At 44.1% G+C, this 17,268-nt stretch overlaps 5 protein-coding genes across 9 annotated transcripts; 2 read left to right on the top strand and 3 right to left on the bottom strand.

Annotated features, from left to right (window-relative positions):
* Positions 1-201: 201 nt before the first annotated feature.
* LOC132257664 (vasotab) lies at positions 202-1,726 on the top strand. The gene is made up of 3 exons (XM_059754661.1): positions 202-681; positions 1,149-1,316; positions 1,378-1,726. The coding sequence occupies exons 1-3, from the start codon at positions 657-659 to the stop codon at positions 1,410-1,412; spliced, it is 228 nt and encodes a 75-aa protein (XP_059610644.1). The 5' UTR covers positions 202-656; the 3' UTR covers positions 1,413-1,726.
* An 864-nt stretch (positions 1,727-2,590) lies between these two features.
* On the bottom strand, positions 2,591-4,437 carry LOC132257527 (sarcoplasmic reticulum histidine-rich calcium-binding protein-like). Its single transcript, XM_059754477.1, has one exon. It carries the CDS (start codon positions 3,980-3,982, stop codon positions 2,831-2,833), a length of 1,152 nt encoding a protein of 383 aa, XP_059610460.1. The 5' UTR covers positions 3,983-4,437; the 3' UTR covers positions 2,591-2,830.
* A 310-nt stretch (positions 4,438-4,747) lies between these two features.
* Positions 4,748-12,427, bottom strand: LOC132257525 (protein Malvolio). 5 transcript variants are annotated; one of them, XM_059754474.1, is made up of 15 exons: positions 12,189-12,427; positions 11,281-11,450; positions 10,920-10,995; positions 9,943-10,051; positions 9,761-9,855; positions 9,624-9,693; positions 9,421-9,559; positions 8,513-8,668; positions 8,291-8,449; positions 7,782-8,218; positions 7,596-7,711; positions 7,434-7,525; positions 7,294-7,364; positions 6,186-6,240; positions 4,754-5,977 (listed from the first exon to the last, which is right to left on the bottom strand). In XM_059754474.1, the coding sequence occupies exons 2-14, from the start codon at positions 11,446-11,448 to the stop codon at positions 6,189-6,191; spliced, it is 1,740 nt and encodes a 579-aa protein (XP_059610457.1). In that variant the 5' UTR covers positions 11,449-11,450; positions 12,189-12,427; the 3' UTR covers positions 4,754-5,977; positions 6,186-6,188. The 5 variants fall into 5 exon arrangements, 4 of the variants coding, with proteins under 4 accessions (XP_059610456.1, XP_059610457.1, XP_059610455.1 ...); XM_059754473.1 differs by having other exon boundaries at positions 4,748-6,240; XM_059754472.1 differs by lacking the exon at positions 6,186-6,240 and having other exon boundaries at positions 4,757-5,977.
* Positions 12,428-12,848: 421 nt separating this feature from the next.
* On the bottom strand, positions 12,849-15,287 carry LOC132257599 (src substrate cortactin). Its single transcript, XM_059754574.1, has 4 exons — positions 15,001-15,287; positions 13,975-14,938; positions 13,346-13,648; positions 12,849-13,284 (listed from the first exon to the last, which is right to left on the bottom strand). The coding sequence occupies exons 1-4, from the start codon at positions 15,153-15,155 to the stop codon at positions 13,204-13,206; spliced, it is 1,503 nt and encodes a 500-aa protein (XP_059610557.1). The 5' UTR covers positions 15,156-15,287; the 3' UTR covers positions 12,849-13,203.
* Positions 15,288-15,413: 126 nt separating this feature from the next.
* LOC132257600 (large ribosomal subunit protein uL13) lies at positions 15,414-16,787 on the top strand. The gene is made up of 4 exons (XM_059754575.1): positions 15,414-15,507; positions 15,902-16,032; positions 16,093-16,202; positions 16,387-16,787. The coding sequence occupies exons 1-4, from the start codon at positions 15,487-15,489 to the stop codon at positions 16,737-16,739; spliced, it is 615 nt and encodes a 204-aa protein (XP_059610558.1). The 5' UTR covers positions 15,414-15,486; the 3' UTR covers positions 16,740-16,787.
* The last annotated feature ends 481 nt before the right edge of the window (positions 16,788-17,268 follow it).

The following is a 17,268-nucleotide window of genomic DNA, read 5'->3' as shown; positions in this document are numbered from 1 at the left end:
AATTCGCCTGTCCCTTTCTTGAGGTCATTCTTCGCACATTCCTTTGGCGGATGTGCGTGAATTTTAGGCGATCGCGAAGAGGAGAGCCAAAACTCTGACGATAATGACGCAAATATTGGCAGGCAGCGGCTCTTTGCCGCCACGATAATGCTTCCACGGAAAGCAATATCCACAGCTCAGTGTTGTCTATCAAATATAAGTAGACGAGTCGGTCGTGTCTCAAGAGTCAGTGAGCTTCCGAGAGCCCGTGAGACAACAGTCCAGCCAAGGTGGGGATCATTCTGTGGAGACTTTCCCAAGTGCCTCAAGTGCCGCCAAGAGAGACAAAAAGTAATATTCTAAGCAATTCTCTTTTCGGTGAAGTGGATGCTGTGCGAGATCAAGTGATCGCGAGGGGTGAATAGCGAGGTGTGGTGAAGAGGAAACACGGACGGACAAAACGATCAATTTGGGAGGATCACTTGGATCGGCTTGCCGAGAAGAGAAGCGTGTGGATTTTTTATCGATCGACGCAGACAGCAGAACAGCGCACATCACAAGAGAGGCCCGCGATCCGTCCAGCCAAGAGGATCACTTGCCATCGTATAAAAGTGATTGAGGTGGAGCACGGAGGATCAGTTGTATTGTGAGCGAGTGCGAAGAAGGGTGGATCAATCATGAAGTTTCTACTGTGCCTTGTTCGTAAGTAGAGATGCATTTGTGGGATTTTCCTGGATGTTATCACACACAAAGGGCACCAGTTTCGCGTGAATCATTTGAAAGTGACACTGAGCGGAAATTGAAGAAATTATTGGAATATTCCAGTTCAATAGGCGAATGGACTGGAGATAAGCTATAGTGTCGTCATATACTGAAGTCTTCCTGGAGGAATCTTTGTCTCCTGATCCACTCAGAGGCTCAATTCATCGGCAATTGTGCACTTCTGCCCCAGATTTGCTCACTCCCTTATCATGCGAGAACATTTTCCCGCTCTCTTTGTCATTCATAGAAAGTAATCGGAGTGTTTTAGACTCAATGAGACAGAGACAGAGAGAGAGAGAGAAGCAGAAGTGGTAATTGAGCAGCTCCATTTGTGTTGATAATGGTGGAAAATGTTGAAAAATACGCAGTGATTCTTCGTTAATTGATTGATGTCTCTATCTCGGCAGTTATTGGCGTTGCTGTGACCACACTGGTGGAGGCTAATGAGTCACTGGGATGCCAGACACTCTGTCCTCTCAGCTATGCGCCGATCTGTGCCACGGATGACTCTGGAAATACCCAGACATTTCCCAACGAGTGCGCCCTCAAGACAGAGAACTGTCTCAAGAAGACAAGTATTGTGTGCTTAAAGTGCTCTTGCCCAATCAATCTATAACACTCTGTCTCCCTTTGCAGACTTCCAGAAGACCGCCGACGGACCCTGTCCCTAGGCTTGGGCCACAGCCATCCCGGAGAGCAGCATTGCGACAAGTGTGAGTGTTTTTTGTGCGTGTCCAGCGCGTGAACATCTTCCTGATTCATCACGGAAACCTTAAACTTTGCCGCATGCTCGTGTGATGAGTTTTTCCGGCTGCCTCGAGAAAAAAAGCCCCCCGGACGGACAAGTAAAAAACAAGGAAAATGCTCGCCTCTAATGGAGAATCTCTGAAGATGTTGAGAAATATGTTTTGAATTTGTTAGAAATAATAAGAACGTGATTTGTATTCTGATGTCATGATCCAAATATACTTAATGTGAATAATCAATGAAAATTATTATCACTACTATGAGCGGAATGTAGATTGAGACGCTGTTCCCCTTCCTCCATTTCTCAGTTTGTGAGTGATGATGCTAGTTATTTGTCTTATCAACACTCGTGGACTCCCGCTGGAAGAGTGACGCTGAGAAATTCACTGGAAATATGCATGCGAAGAGAAAACGGTGAAAAATTATCTCTAACAAGAATTGCAGAAATTTGTTGCCATGATTGTTAATACCGTTTTATGGACACTTCATTTTATCAGCATATGCTTAATTTTCACACTTTTCTCTCCTCACATATCGTGTGTTGTTTCTACGAAGGAGAATTATCGCGTTGGTGTGAATTTGGTGCAGATGAATTTGAGAAAAACAACCGCCAACTGAATAAGCCTGAAAGTCGGCAAAACTGAGTCTTCTAGCAATTTTGAAAGCAATACGATTTCAACGACTTCAATCCGTCTCGCGATCTATAAAATAATTTCTAGACCAATTAAAAAATCCTACTTATAACTTGTATATTCCTGGGAAACCCGTGAATAAGTTCAACAATCCTTTCTTCGAGAAGAAAAAACAAAGCGATTGTATTTTGTTGAAATGTGTCTGTTTATGCCATTTCTCTTCTCTTTTACTAAGAAATTGGCGCGTCCAAGTGATTAGCTATCCGATCACCCGCAAAAGAAAATTGTCACATTTCACTGATCGCGAGATCATTCACCGCACCAGAAAAATTCCAAAGTGAGATCATGCTCTTTGTGGTGACTTTGCCGTGTTGCATAACACTTTGTAACATTGACGGAAGGAATTATGTTTATGTGGTGCATTATTGAATTGTTCCACTGATTAAGATGGTAAAAAGACTTTGACCAGCTTTTTCTTCCTCCACACATACGCCGCCTTTCAACACTCTCAATTGATTTTATAGGCCCCCTTTTTTTGGTTTTTCACGACTTTTTTTTGTCTTCTGTTTATTCTTCCATCAGATTCTTTCTCTGTTTCCGATTACATTTTGTCACGGTCGGGGCACTAATGAGCCATGCTACAAGTGGGGATCGATAATAAATTACAGGGATGATATGGAGATGTGGAGGATGAGTTGTTTGCAGTGGATTTAGTGGTAGTGCTTCTCGTCGAAGCCGTGATGTTCATCTCCGTCTTTGCCGTGCTTCTTGTAGTACTCCTCGCCGTCGTGATGATGGGCCTCGTGGTCGTGCTTCTTGTCGTATCCCTGATCGTCGATGTCATGGTATCCCTTGTCGAAGTGTCCCTTCTTGCCCTTGTGCCCCTCGTGATTGGCGGAGTCGTAGTGGCCGCCCTTGCCGTACTTTGAGGCTCCCTTGTGGTGGTGCTGATGGTCAGAACCGTACTTCTTGAAGTTGCCCTTGTGATCGGCATCGTCATAGAACGTGTGATCCTTCTTGAATTCATCCTTGTGGAAGACATTGTGATATCCTGTGGTCTTTGAGCCCTTCTTGTGGTGCTTCTTCTCGCCAAACTTCCCACCCTTGCTTGAGTGAGCGCCCTCGTGATGCTGTCCATATTCATCTCCCTCATCGTAGTAGGACTTCTTGTGGCCGCCATCCTCGTCGTAGTGGCCAGAGTGATCCTCCTTGTCGTAGTGACCCTTTGAGCCCTTCTCGAACTTATTCTCGGTGTCGTACGCCTTCTTTCCCTCATGGCCGTGCTTCTTGTGATACTCCTCGCCGTATTCTGAGCCATCTCCCTCAGAGTGATCATGATTATAGTGGTGATGATCATCGCCATCGCTGTAGCGCTCGCTGAAGTGTCCTCCGGTGGCGTCGAAATCTCCACCGTCCACGTCTCCTCCATCGTAGTGATAATCTCCTCCGGTCGACACGTATGAGGCTAGTGGAGGTCCAGCATCGGCTTCGAGAGTGTAGGCCGCTGAAGGCTGGCTGTTGTAGTAGAGATTCGCCACTGTGGCAGCCGAACTGGGCACAAACTGACTCGGATAGCCGCCAGAGTGGGTGACAACGTAGGAGTGCGTGCCGTACTGATCACCATCCTGGATCAGGGGCAGATGTGATGGCGCTGAGGACTTGAAGTGGGCCGCCACGGCGTCTGAGTCCAGATAGACAAACTGCGCGGGATTGGAGCCGTACTTGCTGTAAATATATCCAGTGGCACTTGTGTCCTGATCCATGGATGATCGCTTCATGTACATCTTCTTGTTGTAGTTGGTCTCGCCGGAGGCGCACGCGAGGGTGACAAGGAGGAGAATTGTGCAAGATATCCGCTCCATGATGATGATCAGAAGATCACGCTAATGTCAAACAGTCCTATCACCAGTCACCACTCGGAATCTTCAAACAAACTCCTTCTTCTTCTGAACACACTCAAGCACTGACTGACTCCCTATCGCCGCGCTCTGGCACTTTATATTCAGCGCCGCTGGCCGCAAAAAGAGATCTCTGCTGGTGCCATTGGAGTTTTCCTTCTCCCTCCGCGAAAGAGTGCGCCGGAAAGAGAGTAGGCATGAAAAACCAGTGGTTTTTCTCCTGCCATTATGCCATCGATCTCTTGGACTTTTCCACACCATTGGCCGCTCTGTGACCACGAAGAACCACGTTAGGAGGCTCTTTTTACTTCCCCAAGCCATACTCTGGCCTCCAAGAATCGCCTTGGGGGTCATTCTTGCAATTGTCACCCTGATGGAGCGCCAATGGCCCAAATTATCGCCTCTCCGCATCACCTTCACGCCGCCGATCCGATGAATTTTGGCCATTTGACGCCTTTGACCCGAATTGGCCCCTGCCCAGAGTCTTTCCCACCGTCCGGTTGCCCAATGGCACACTTCTGGCTCTTTTTGTCCTCCGACTGTTTGGGGAAGTTAATTGAATTGTCGCAATGCTGGGACGACAAAGAATTTCTGCAAGATTCAACTTCATACTTGATTTGCACTGCCTTTCAAGAGATTTCCGTCTGAACTCTTATTTCTCAATTGGATGTTCCGCTCAAGTCTTAACCCTAAACCAGGAATGAAATTGAAAAATTGCAATTGATCTTTTATACACACCATTCAAATTTATTGTCCGACAATCGTGTGAGGATCACATTTCTAGAATAAAACTAATTAGAGAACCGATTGTGTATTAATAGAAAGAAAAAAAAGACCTTTTTGTCTGATCATACAAATGTCTTGATGTATTTCTCACGTGTAATTTTCACTTAAAATGAACAGTGTACAATTTGTATATCGTCTCTCCAACATACATTATTTACAATATTTACAGTAATCTCTCCAAATTCCTCAATCCGCACGATTACTCTATAAATTACACTTTTGCCTCGTGGACAAACGTTCGTCGCAATTTCCTTTTTGTACAGAATTTTGGCTTCATTCTTCTCACTTTTCTCATGTCTTTCAACTCACCAACAAAAAAAACGACATTTAAGTATATTTTTACGCTTCATTTTTACCATTTTGCAGTCGAATGTCTTTTTCTTCTTCTTTTTTATTGTTTAGTCTTCTCAGCCTTTCTTTTCCCTCAATTGCCCCGAAATGCGAAGAAAATTTGAATTACGTGAATTGGAGAAAGTGATTCTTCATATAATTGGCAAAATTCATTGATCTCCTTTTGCCACAAAACGGTTGCTCGTTTGACGGTTCCTTTGTGTCGATCGGCGTTCTGGTTTGTTTCGCAATAAAGGCAAAAAAAGAAGCTTCTTTGATACTGATAGGCAGTCATGCATGAAGTCAAATGATCCAGTGAGGATTGATTTTTATTTTAATCATTAGCCAAAATAGTATATTTTCATAGTTAATCTTGCAGTGCTCTTTATCAGACACTTCACATCATGTGTCAGAGTAGAAATTTATTGAAATGGAATTCCCTGTAATGGCATTTCTGTAGGCAAGTCAATTGGAATGTACTTGAGTACTGCAAGAGTCACTAATTCAATTAATTGATTAATTAAAGTAACAGCTAACTAAATAACACTTTAGTTAAGCCCTTTTTCAGTTAAAGTATACAAAAAAAACAGCTTGATTTTATTAGTCCTCAAGTGACTGGGTTTTTTTTTAAACGCATCCTTGCAGCAACACAAAAATCACAAGTCTTACAAACTACATTAGATATTCACCTAGTTGACAAAAAAGGCACAAAATTGAGGGATATTTTCTATATATTATCATTATGAAGAGTTAAGTTAGGGAATAAACTCGGATGATCAATGTGATGCCTGCGCAGTATTTTGCGTTCTTCGATACAATCCAATGTCGTAAATGGAGTATATACTGGGAGAGGAATTAAATAAACACCATTATTCTCTATTTAATTGAAACAGAGGTGATGAAAAAAAATCAATGAAACCATAAAAGACAATTAGAATGAAGTGAACCGAAATGACTCAATTCTACCGTGAGGAAAAGAGAGAAGTTTTGGAGACAAGTAAACCCAAATATTAGTTGTTGCCAAAGAAAGCCCTACAAAAGAGATACTTACAAATCACGCAGCGTGGTAAATTTGATTCAAACCATACGATGGATAGGATCGCAAGCTATTCAGGAGTTGTTCGAACACAAGTTGTTTGTTAGGTGTGTATTTTTTTGTCAATCCGCAAATAAATGCAAATGACCCAAATTGTTAGTTGAGTTTTCATGTTGTTTTGAATGTGCGTTAGAAAAGAGAGAGAGAGAAAAAAACGTGTCATTGTTAGTGGGAGAGAGAGATTATTTAATCACCAGCAACAGCATAATTATATAAAAGCCAAAAAGCTTGCAAAAATCATCTTTTCTGCGCGAATGGCAAGCGAAACAGAAATGTCTCAAAGCACTGAACTGCTCAATAAAAAAAAAGATAGCGGCAAAGGAGAGAATGGAACTGTAAGAGAACAAAAAAATCGTCGCAAATTTTCTCCCAATTAGTCATTGGTCTATTTAGAGTATTCCTACACACTTTCCACTATTCCACTGGTATTTACGATCTATCTAGTCTATTGAGGTTAAAGAACTTGATAGAGTTTTAGCTTGAAGGAGCAAGCAAGTATCATTTCTTCAATATCTGCCATCAGAAATGATTGCTGTTGTACTGAAAACAACAAATAAAGTTCATTTTATCTCAGTTGCATTATGCAAAAATAGAAGAATATACATTTCATAAGCCACAGTTTGTTAGCAAACTCCGATCCAATTGAGGCGTCCAATTTTAGCCCACATTTGACCCCCCAAGAATTTTTTGTCTTACAAAAGTTAGTAAACTTACATGCATTAGGCGGAAATTTTATTGCCAAGAACTGTCGAAAAAATCACCAGTTTATAATTGCGGTAAAAATATAAAATTGAAAGAAACCTTGATAAATACTTTATAACATATAAGTAATACTTAATAGTTGCACTGTAATCTCTCGCAGAGGTTTTTGGATTAGATAACACAATGTTAGAAGCGACTTTATGTGCATGTGAGATGCTTTAGGAAGCCGCAGATTAACTTCATCTTCCAAAGAGTGCGGGAAGCGTGCAGTAGAAGCGATAGATGGTGTGATAAAGAAGCATTCAAGGCAATGCGGCGGCTCTTCGAGGGAAGGGCGCATAGGGAAAGGCACGACGCTTACCTTGCATACGTGTTCCGATGGGGTCCAAAGCCCAAATTATTGCTCGTATGCGTCACATACTTCTGAACCAGCTGAAACAACAATGTGTGGATTCATTGAGAATGCATGGAAATGATATATGATTGCTTCAAGAGTCTCACCGGCATTTCTGCAAGTCGTTCACTTCCCATATTGACAGCCATGTGAATAACAAGGTAGATGTTGAAGCAAATATATGCAATGCCAAATAAGACTGGAAAGAAGGAGAAGAGATTATCAGTCTAGTGAGCGAGAATGGCATGAATTTGAATAGATCATCATACCAATAAGTACCATCCAGCCAGTATGCAGATTGGAATGGTTGACTTGATCAATCACGAAGAATATGTTGATGGCAATGACTAGAATACTCAGCAGAATGGACACGATTTTGTTGCCACTGGAAGAAAAAAAAACAGAGAGAGAAAAGACATTAAAAAAGTGCCATTGTTGAAGAGATTCACACTCACATTCCGTTGACAAACTCCCCCATGATGTTGGGATTGGACGTGAAGGCAATGGTTGGGATCGTGGCAAAGGGCAGCTGCAGTGCCATCACAGCATTCAGGATGTCATTCATTCCCGTCAAATCCTCGATGCGACTGAAGAAGGCCACACAGAATGTCGGCACGATGGCGATGAAACGCGTGACGAGCACTCGCTTCCATCTCGCCCACTGCAAATTCAGGAATCCCTCCATCACAAACTGCCCAGCATAGGTGCCAGTCATCGTTGAGCTCTGTCCCGCGGCCAGGATGCCCACGGCCCAGATGTACATGGCGGCGATGCCGAAGGTGCAGCCCAAGAACAAGCCACCCTTGTACAAATCCGCATCCACATACTCATTATCCGTTGGGAAAACCGATGAGATGTCTGGAAAAACGGTAGAATTCTGGCATGTCTCCAGCTGAAACAGATATGAAATTTGATATGAGAAATGTACTCCCCAAGCATGTCGGATTGACAATCTCTCACTCACCACATCGTTATTTGTCTTTCCATACAGTCCATGAGCAAAAACCGCCACAACAAATACGTTGATAATGAACGAGACAAATAATGCGACACAAGCCTCAATGAAAAAGTAGAAATTCGCCTCGCGAACATTAGAAGATTTGCGTCTGTCCACATCCCTGGACTGCAAGGAGAAAAAAGAAGTGTCACAGATTGAAAGGATCTTCGCACAATGGCCAAGAATCACCTTGACTAGAGCCGAGTGAAGATAGAGATTGTGCGGCATAATTACAGCCCCCACAATTCCAACCGCCTGAAGCAGGGTGCGCGAGTCACAGCCTTCGCACCACGGCACGAACATGCCCTTCAGCACATCCCCTTGCGGGGGCGCCGAGACAATGTACTGCAAGTAGAAAAAGGCAGTTTGATCAGATAAAACAGAAGAGATCAAATGCTGTCGTGAGCACATTTTCATACAATTGTCTATACATGCATCTGAGGAAAAGAAACTTCGTTAGTATAACAATCTCGTGAACACAACAGCTGCCGTATGGTGACCTTCTCTCTGATTACACACTATCGCCTCATAACATTTCCATACACAATTATTATCTGCCCAGATTTCCCATCAATTGGGGGGATCGGTTAAGAATTCTGCTTTGCAAACAATTAGGAAAACCAGTTAAACCAAGAGTGCAAACATCAAATTCCTTTCGCCAAAGCGCAGATAGATCAGAAAACTTTCCATACAACTTCTTCTATTTTTGTTAAGAAGGCAAATTGTACGTGAAAAATTCTGATAAACACGTTTCTCATGACTCAGCTTTGTCATCTCGTGGTTTTTCCTTTCATTCGCTTACCATTTCGTGCATAATAAATGCAATTGTAATTAAATTTACGACCAACACAGTGCCTTGATGTAGTGGTTTCATCCACAGACTATTTAAAGTATTCATTTCATATTCACGTATTATTATAAATATGAAATGCTTGTTTATTTTGGTTGTTCCCCAAGATTTTTGCATTGTATTCTCTCTCAGGAATTTCAATGATTAGTGAATTGAATCAAGAAATTATATTTCCTTTGGCGATATTCACATTTAGAAACAAAGAAAAGACGATAGAGAAAAATCCCCCATAGTTAGCGATAATTACCTCATATCCAAATGTTACAGCCATGACAGTGATAAGCAGCCCGAAGAGGAATTCCAGCTTCCTCAGGCCATACTTGTCCAGAAAGAGAAAGGTGAAGGTATCCAGGATAGTGATAAGTGTTCCAGCCCACAGAGGAATCCTGCCGTAAGGAAATCAAGCAACATTAGAACATTTCTCTTGCACAACTTCGCCAGCATACTCACACTTTATTCGATAAGAGAAAAATGGCAATAGCTGTTCCTATCACCTCCTGAATATCACTGCCAATAATTGCTGAATTGCACCAGACGAGATCAATGAACGATTGAGAAATGAGTGGAAAATAAGCAATTTAACTCACCGGTCTCCACCATAAGCCAGAGAACTATTCTGGGTGCCCGCTTGTATTGTCTGTAGCACATTTCAGCCAAATGATGCCCTGTGACGACTCCCAATCTGTGTATGCAATGAAAACAGGGGCAATAAAGACATTTTGCAATGCCAATAATTACGCAAAGGAATGCTGGACAATAAATCCAATACCTTGCGGACAGTCGTTGCATGACTAAACCTAGAATTGTGGCACTTAGAAGGACCCACAGCAATCTATATTGAGCCACTACGCCGCTCTGCAAGTCCGACTCGATGTTTCCTGCAAGATAAAGTGATTTACTTTATCAGTCAATATAAGGATTAACTAATTAACTAGTGTGTGTGATAAAAATTGTATAAGAATTGTGAATGGAGTAATTGTGTTAACACAGAGATTTGGCAAGAAACTTGATAAATATGTGATCATAAAGTGAGATTTATCACTTTGGGGAGGAGATCACGTTAATGAACACACGATTCCAGTCTTGTTTACATTCAGCTGTTTTTCGCCTCGTACGCAAAACATGTACAGAAGAGGCACATATTATTAAATAGAGATAATTGAATATACTTGAAGGTATGTGATATCAGGCAGAAAAGGCCGCTGAACTTTAAACTTGAACCTACAATGAATGTGACACACCCGAAAATCGGGCTCAATTTTTGCAAAATACTCTAATCAAGGGAAAATATTCAAATTTACGCATTGAGACAAAAGTATCTACTTGAGCCAAAAAGGTGGTAAATGGCCATTCATTAGGACTTTACGTAACATTCGCGATGTGGATGAGACCAGAAAAAGTTAATTGTTCAAAAGCATGATTGATGTAATGAAGCTGTCCTGCCTTGAAATGAACACATTTTTGACTGATATTTTCCATTTTTCCATTGATAAGTCATACTAAAATGCGTTGGAAAAGCGGAAGTTGCTTCCTATTTATGCTTTTGTGGAGGTTTCAACAACCATTCAACTCCACAAAGACTTGAATTCGCTATTGCGATACTTCCACCAGCCACAAATCAGGGCTTTTCTCATCTTAATCGTTTTCTTATCGTCTCTCCCAATCATTCGCTGTTAATGGCAAAACTCTTGACATGATCTTATTCGCAGAAATTTCTTTTTGATAAGATTGCAATTAAGACATCACCTGGATCGAGATATGCGATGGACATGAGGAATCCTGGTCCCGTGAAGGCCCACAACTTGCGAAAGCTGAAGCCATCCTGCAAGACAAAGAGGCAATTTGTGTGAGAAAGTCTTATCAGCTAATTAGAGACAACTTTATCGCCACTGAATCTCCCCCTTTTCCGCGCGCATCAGACATTTTTCGGTGGAGAATAAAGCAAACTGATCTGACATCAACACGAAATGTTTCAATAAGATTTGAATTGGGTGGGCAAAAGTGAGGAATTGACTCCAGATAATCGCTTATCAGTTGCTCTCTTGGCAAAAACGCCTGAACTGATAGCAGAAGGAGAGAGATTCAATGGTATTGCTGGCGTAATCACCTTCTCAATTTGCGGGATGAGCACTTTCTCATCGGAGAAGTACGTTTGGATGCCGGACAGGAGAGTGCCCTCGTCCGGAGGCTCCGAGTCCTGATGGCTCTGGTGGCTCCTCTTCGGCTCTATGATGTCCACCTCCTTGTCATCCTCATATCCCCGGTTCACCGACATTCCTGGAGCGACAAGACAAGACACCCAAATTAGACTTCTAATGACTCTCAATTGCACTTCCCGCCAATTTCTTCCCATGCAAACCGCGAAGGCGCACAATTCACAGCCAATCGGACTGCAGTGATGCCTCAGTTTCAGAGCGGAGCGCTCATTTGGAGATTTACTGGCCAGTGTGGCTGAGCTGACTGCCTCTAGTCTGCAATTTGCACGATCCATTTTCCCTCGGGGGAGTTTTATTGCGACAACTATTTGTCTCCATTATTTACTCAACTTCTATCTTTGCAAATAAACACGCGTCTTGTGGACTCTCCTCCCCGCCACTCTGGTTACGTGGAATTAAGAGGCTCCGGGTGAATCCCCACTTGGAGGCGCGTGAATGATCATTTTCATTGCCGTACGGTGCATTTTCTAGCGTGAATTCATTACGAAGCGGGTCAGGTAGCATCTCAGACACTGTCCATGAACCCCTCCACCCAGACAACGGCCAGCAGCTGGAACATTTTCTCCCGCTCAGACGCTCATCGTCTCTCCGGAGTGTTTTTGAAAGTGCACAGAGGAGAAAAAACTGCCCATTTCTTCATCCGTGCGCTCTTTTTGTCCAACAAACAAATTGCTGTGACATTTGCATGAGATCCACAAGCTGACTCCAAGCAATCCCACAGAGCATCTCTCACACGGTGACACTGAATCCAATGCCAGTGGTTTTCGGACAAAAGTGCTGCGCTGAGAAATGCCCTCACCTGATGTGCCTGAAGCAGGTAATCCGACAGAAAAGTCCTCCTTGTCACTGCACTGTTTTGATGCGCTTCTCAGCTGTTTTCACGCACAACACTGTCACCACAGTCAGTGCCTAGTCACTGCCACATGCACTTCCGACCGATTTCCAGCGCTGCACCATGAAAAATGCCAGTAAATTGCTGAAATTAGCGGAGAAAGATGAGGTGCTTTTTATATGGCAATGGCCACCCCCTCCACGTAACATCTGACTCTGACAGCCCGACCGAGCGCGTCCACAATCGCCACGCGTTGACCTTCGTGTCGCTGTGCTAAACGCAATCCAACGAAAGAATGTGCGCTTCTGCAGGACGCATTTGATGTTTCTGCCTCAGAAATGATGATCTTAATCTCCTCAGTGGCAAGCAATTGCACATTTTGAGGAAAATGTCGTCTGATACATTTTCTCGAGACTCTTGCGTACTGCTGACGTGCGACAAACGCAGGCAAACGTGAAACTACAGCCGGGATGAAACCTTTCAATGTCGACACTTTTCAATTCCTTGCTTATCAGCGAATTTCCCCGCAAAATTAAATTTTCCCGGCGCAAAAAGAAAACACACCTTCGAGGAGTCCACGTAATACTTATCACACACCTGTATTCTATCCCATCAATCACGTACAGGGAGATAAATAACTCTCATTCTTCAGTTAAACGTTATCTCAATAGTTTTTTTTTATTAATTCTCAGTGATTTTTTTTTCCACATAAAAAGAAGTACAATTGCTCACTGGACTCAAAGAGTCACATGCCCTCAAATAAAAGACAATCTATTTTGTGAAATACATTAAAATAATACATAAAAAGTCATACGCGACCGTCGAAAATGTTCATTTTCGAGTCTAATGCGATAAAACTGGAAAGTAAAAATGCTTAAATGTGGGCTTTCCCACCCAAAATCCCACTAAAATTCATTGTGATAACAAGAAAATCACTCTTTTGTTCGAATTTGGCGGTCAGGAGTGTCCTCCGATGGGCTCATTATTGCTGCAATTGCACATAATTGGCCGGGAAGAGGCCGTATCGGTTCTTGCACAGACCTCTCCACCATCCCTCGTCGATCTGCAGAGGAAAAGAAGAATGCAATTCAGTCATGTTTAGAGCCACATTTCTGCCCACTCACCATCTCGATGTGTGTTATGAGGTCCTCGGGATCGAAGGAAATCTCGTCCTCGGCCGCTGCTTGATAGTCATAGAGAGCTACAGCCTTCACGCCAGTGTCCTCGATGTAATCAGCCAGGTTCTGATAAATCGTCTCCTCGGGGACTTCCTGGCTGCTCGTGACCACTTGGGGCGCCTCCTCCTGCACTGGATCACTGGCGAAGCTCGCCGGCGGATCGATCCTGTCGTTCTCAGGTATGATATCAGGCTGTACAGACGCCACGCGAGGCTCAGCCTGCACCTCTTCGTGAATCTCAGGTTTCTCCTGAATAACAATGCACACAAAAGATCATGAATATATCTTGAAAATTTCCATTTCATCAGTGTTCAGTGCTCTTGTTTGCTCTCTCTTTCGCATTGCAATAAAATGTCTTGAATGAATCACTCTCTGAGCTCACTGATAAAGCATCTAATAAAGCAACGGAGCGACGAAAACGGAAGACGTGTTTCCAAGAACGCGATAAAATTACTGTAAACTCCAAGTAATTTAATCAAGAGCTCCAATTTAGTCTCAAGCTGTGAGAAAAATAGACACTTTCCACTTTCTGACCGAAATTTGGTAATCGTAACAGTGAAATTGAGCATTCTCACCTCTTCCGGAGCCGCTCTTGGAATGGAAATGGGCTGCTTTCGCTCCTGCGGAGTCTCCTGTGGTGGAGCCGCATTGAAGGCGCTGATGGCACTGCCCACGCCTTCAGCCCTTCCCGTCATGATTGCAGACTTTCTCTGAGGCTTCTGATCGTCCTGAGCGGCGCCCTCGCTCTCAAACACCTGCCTCTTCGCTGCCTCCTCTCTGTCGCGCTTATCCTTCTCCTCGCGCAGCTTCTTCTGCTCCGCCGCCTTCTCAGCAGCCTCCTCCTCCGTCTGCTTGGCCAGGTTCTCAAACTTCGCCCGCAAGCTCGACGGTTTCGCGCCGCCAATGTCCGGCTTCACCTTTGTGTAGTTTGTGCCCACTTTGTCGCTCTCCCCGAAGCCCACAGCGGACTTATCCATCCTGTCCTGCTGCACGCCAAACTGCCCACCGAAGCCCTTCTTGTGATCCAGCTGGCTCTCGTGTTTCTGCGGCTTCTCCACGTGATCCCACCCGAGCGCCGACTTGTCCTGCCGATCATCCTGCACCCCGAATTTGCCACCGAAGCCGCGACTGTAGTCCTTTTGGGATTCGTGCTTCTCCACTTTCTCCACATGATCCCAGCCCACGGCACTCTTGTCCACCCTGTCGCTCTGCACGCCAAACTTCCCGCCGAATCCAGCAGCGTAGTCCTTCTGTGAGGCGTGCTTCTCCACCTTTTCCTTGTAGTCCCAGTTCACGGCGCTCTTGTCCACCCTGTCGCTCTGCACGCCGAACTTCCCACCGAAGCCCTCGCTGTAGTCCTTCTGGGACGCGTGCTTCTCCACCTTGCCCACGTAGTCGTGCCCCATGGCGGATTTGTCCATGCGATCCGTCTCCAGGCCAAACTTGCCCCCATAACCGTAGCCTGGATTTGACTCATCAAGTATCTTCTTCTTGCGATCCGCATCCGCCTGTTCAGTCTCCAATCGCAGCTTTTCCATGCTACAATGCGAAAGTGGCCCATTAGTCATCACGAAATTGCCCCAATTACCCTGGTAATTTACTCAATTGCACCGGCTGTCCGGCCTCCCTTTGAGCCCCATCGCTGCTCCTCCTCCGATATCTCATTCACGTAATCCGGATCCGTCTCCCAGTCATCATCACCTCCGGCCTCATCGTTGAACGCCTTGGTGTCTCGTCCGGCGGCGGCTTTCCACATTTTCTCAGGGAAAAATTGCACTTTCGCGAAAGTCCCACGAAATCACCCAGGGAGTGGTTTCTAACCTCAAAGCCAAGGAAGACACTTATCACTTCGAAAAAAACATAAAATCTCTCAACTTTTCACTCGTCCCCCGTTCACTGGTCACCTATCTTATCACCAAACACCCTCGCGTAAGATTATCGCCACCATTTATCGCGCAAATTGATAAAAAAGCGGAGATGCTGCTTTTTCGTGATTCATCCCGCCGCGGGCAACACTGCTAGAATGATAATTTCGCAGCTGGCAACTCCACATCCGGCGTTCTGTCTTTCTCGTTTCAACTTGCAAAATGACTGGCATCACGGGCAAAGTAAGTTTCCCATTTCTCGTGCTTACAGTGGGTATTTGAGCAGAAATTGTAGTGAAAAATGTTCCTGAGATCCTTCGCGAATGGGTAGATGTGAAAATAGTCTGAGAAGTTTGGGGAAAAGCGTGAAAATCAGTCTCGCATTTTGCGGCATTACACGTGTGTTGTTTTCATTATGATATCTGAAAAATGTGGATCTTTCGGCATAATTCCCTAGAAAATTGCTGGCTTTCCTTTTCTACCGTTATACGTGCAGATTTCCTTTATCAGAATGAGCAAAATCAGTAGAAATATCGTTTAAATTGAGGAACATTTTTGGCGTGACTTAACCTCACTCTCTCGCCAAGTTTCAGGAAGTTGATAAATCTCTCTAATTCTTTCCTTTTATCTGTTTCAGCGGATGGTCATTGATGGCCGCAACCACCTGGTTGGCCGTCTCGCCTCTGTTGTGGCGAAATACCTGCTGCAGGGCGGAAAGGTCGTTGTCGTCCGATGTGAGGAGTTGAATCAATCCGGACACTTCTACAGGTACTGAAATATCCTTCCGACTAATGTCCTTCTTTGCCTAATGCATTTGTCTTTTTGCAGAAACAAGGTAAAATACTTGTCATACTTGCGCAAACGCTGCAATGTAAACCCAGCTCGTGGTCCGTACCACTTTAGAGCTCCTTCCCGGATGTTCTACAAGGCAGTTAGAGGTGAGATTTGCCCCCGTGAGGGTTCTGTGTTACGTCCAGTCGGTCTCTGTGATGATAAACTATCTTACCTACATTATTTGATGCAAAAAATGATAGTACATATCCCGAATCTGATGACAAATCATGTCGCTAAATGGATTCGTTGACAAAGTGAGGAGATTTCAATTATTGCTCTGCATTTCAGGCATGGTGCCGCATAAGACCAAGCGCGGCCAGCAGGCCCTGAAGCGCCTCAAGGTGTTCGAGGGCATCCCGCCGGCGTACAGCAAGAAGAAGACGGTGTGCGTGCCCATCGCCATGCGCATCCTCTGCCTCCGCTCTGACCGTAAGTACTGCAGCCTGGGACGCCTGGCCCATGAGGTGGGCTGGCAGTACTTGGACGTGATCAAGAATCTGGAGGCCAAGAGGAAGGCCAAGGCGCTGGTGGCCAATGTGCAGAAGAGGAAACTCCAGAAGCTCACCCTGAAGGCGCGCGAAGTGATCGCCCCGCGAGCGAAGGAGCACAATGAAGTCATTAAGTCCTATGGCTACAACTGAGATCCTCAATTTGAAGAGCGCCACTGAATAAACCGATGCGGAAAAGAAGATCTTTTAGCCCTTTGGGACCTTTTATGGCCTTCATGTTTCACGGGGAGCCCCATAAAAGCGTTTAGCGCTCTTTGTCGGGTGTCGCTGCGGTGGGAAGGTGGCGAGTGTAAAGATAAATTAAGTTGTAAAGTCTCATGCAATTGCACTTCGTTGGGTGTAAGGAATGATTTGGCCAGAATTTCGCCGCTCAAATTGGACAGTCAAGGTAAGTGGGTCACATCTTGTCAGAAGTTTTGCTGAGAAATTTGTAATCTTGAAATGAGGACACAAGTTGAGAAGCATTTTATTGTTATTTTTTTTAATGTTCACTTGAACATAAATCGGGATCTTTGAGAAATATTAATTGAAAATTTTTAATGCCAAAAGAACTTCAATGAAATTCAATTGAAAAATTCATAAAATTCTTTCGGGCACTATTATGGGGAAATTAATAAATTTACAATTAAAATCACCCTCGTAAAAAAGACTCCAATTAAAG

Source organism: Phlebotomus argentipes, unplaced genomic scaffold (genome assembly GCF_947086385.1).
Source record: "Phlebotomus argentipes unplaced genomic scaffold, Phlebotomus argentipes genome assembly scaffold_4, whole genome shotgun sequence".
In the NCBI taxonomy this organism is placed as follows: Eukaryota; Metazoa; Arthropoda; class Insecta; order Diptera; family Psychodidae; genus Phlebotomus; species Phlebotomus argentipes.
This window is presented reverse-complemented; position numbering and strand designations above follow the sequence as displayed.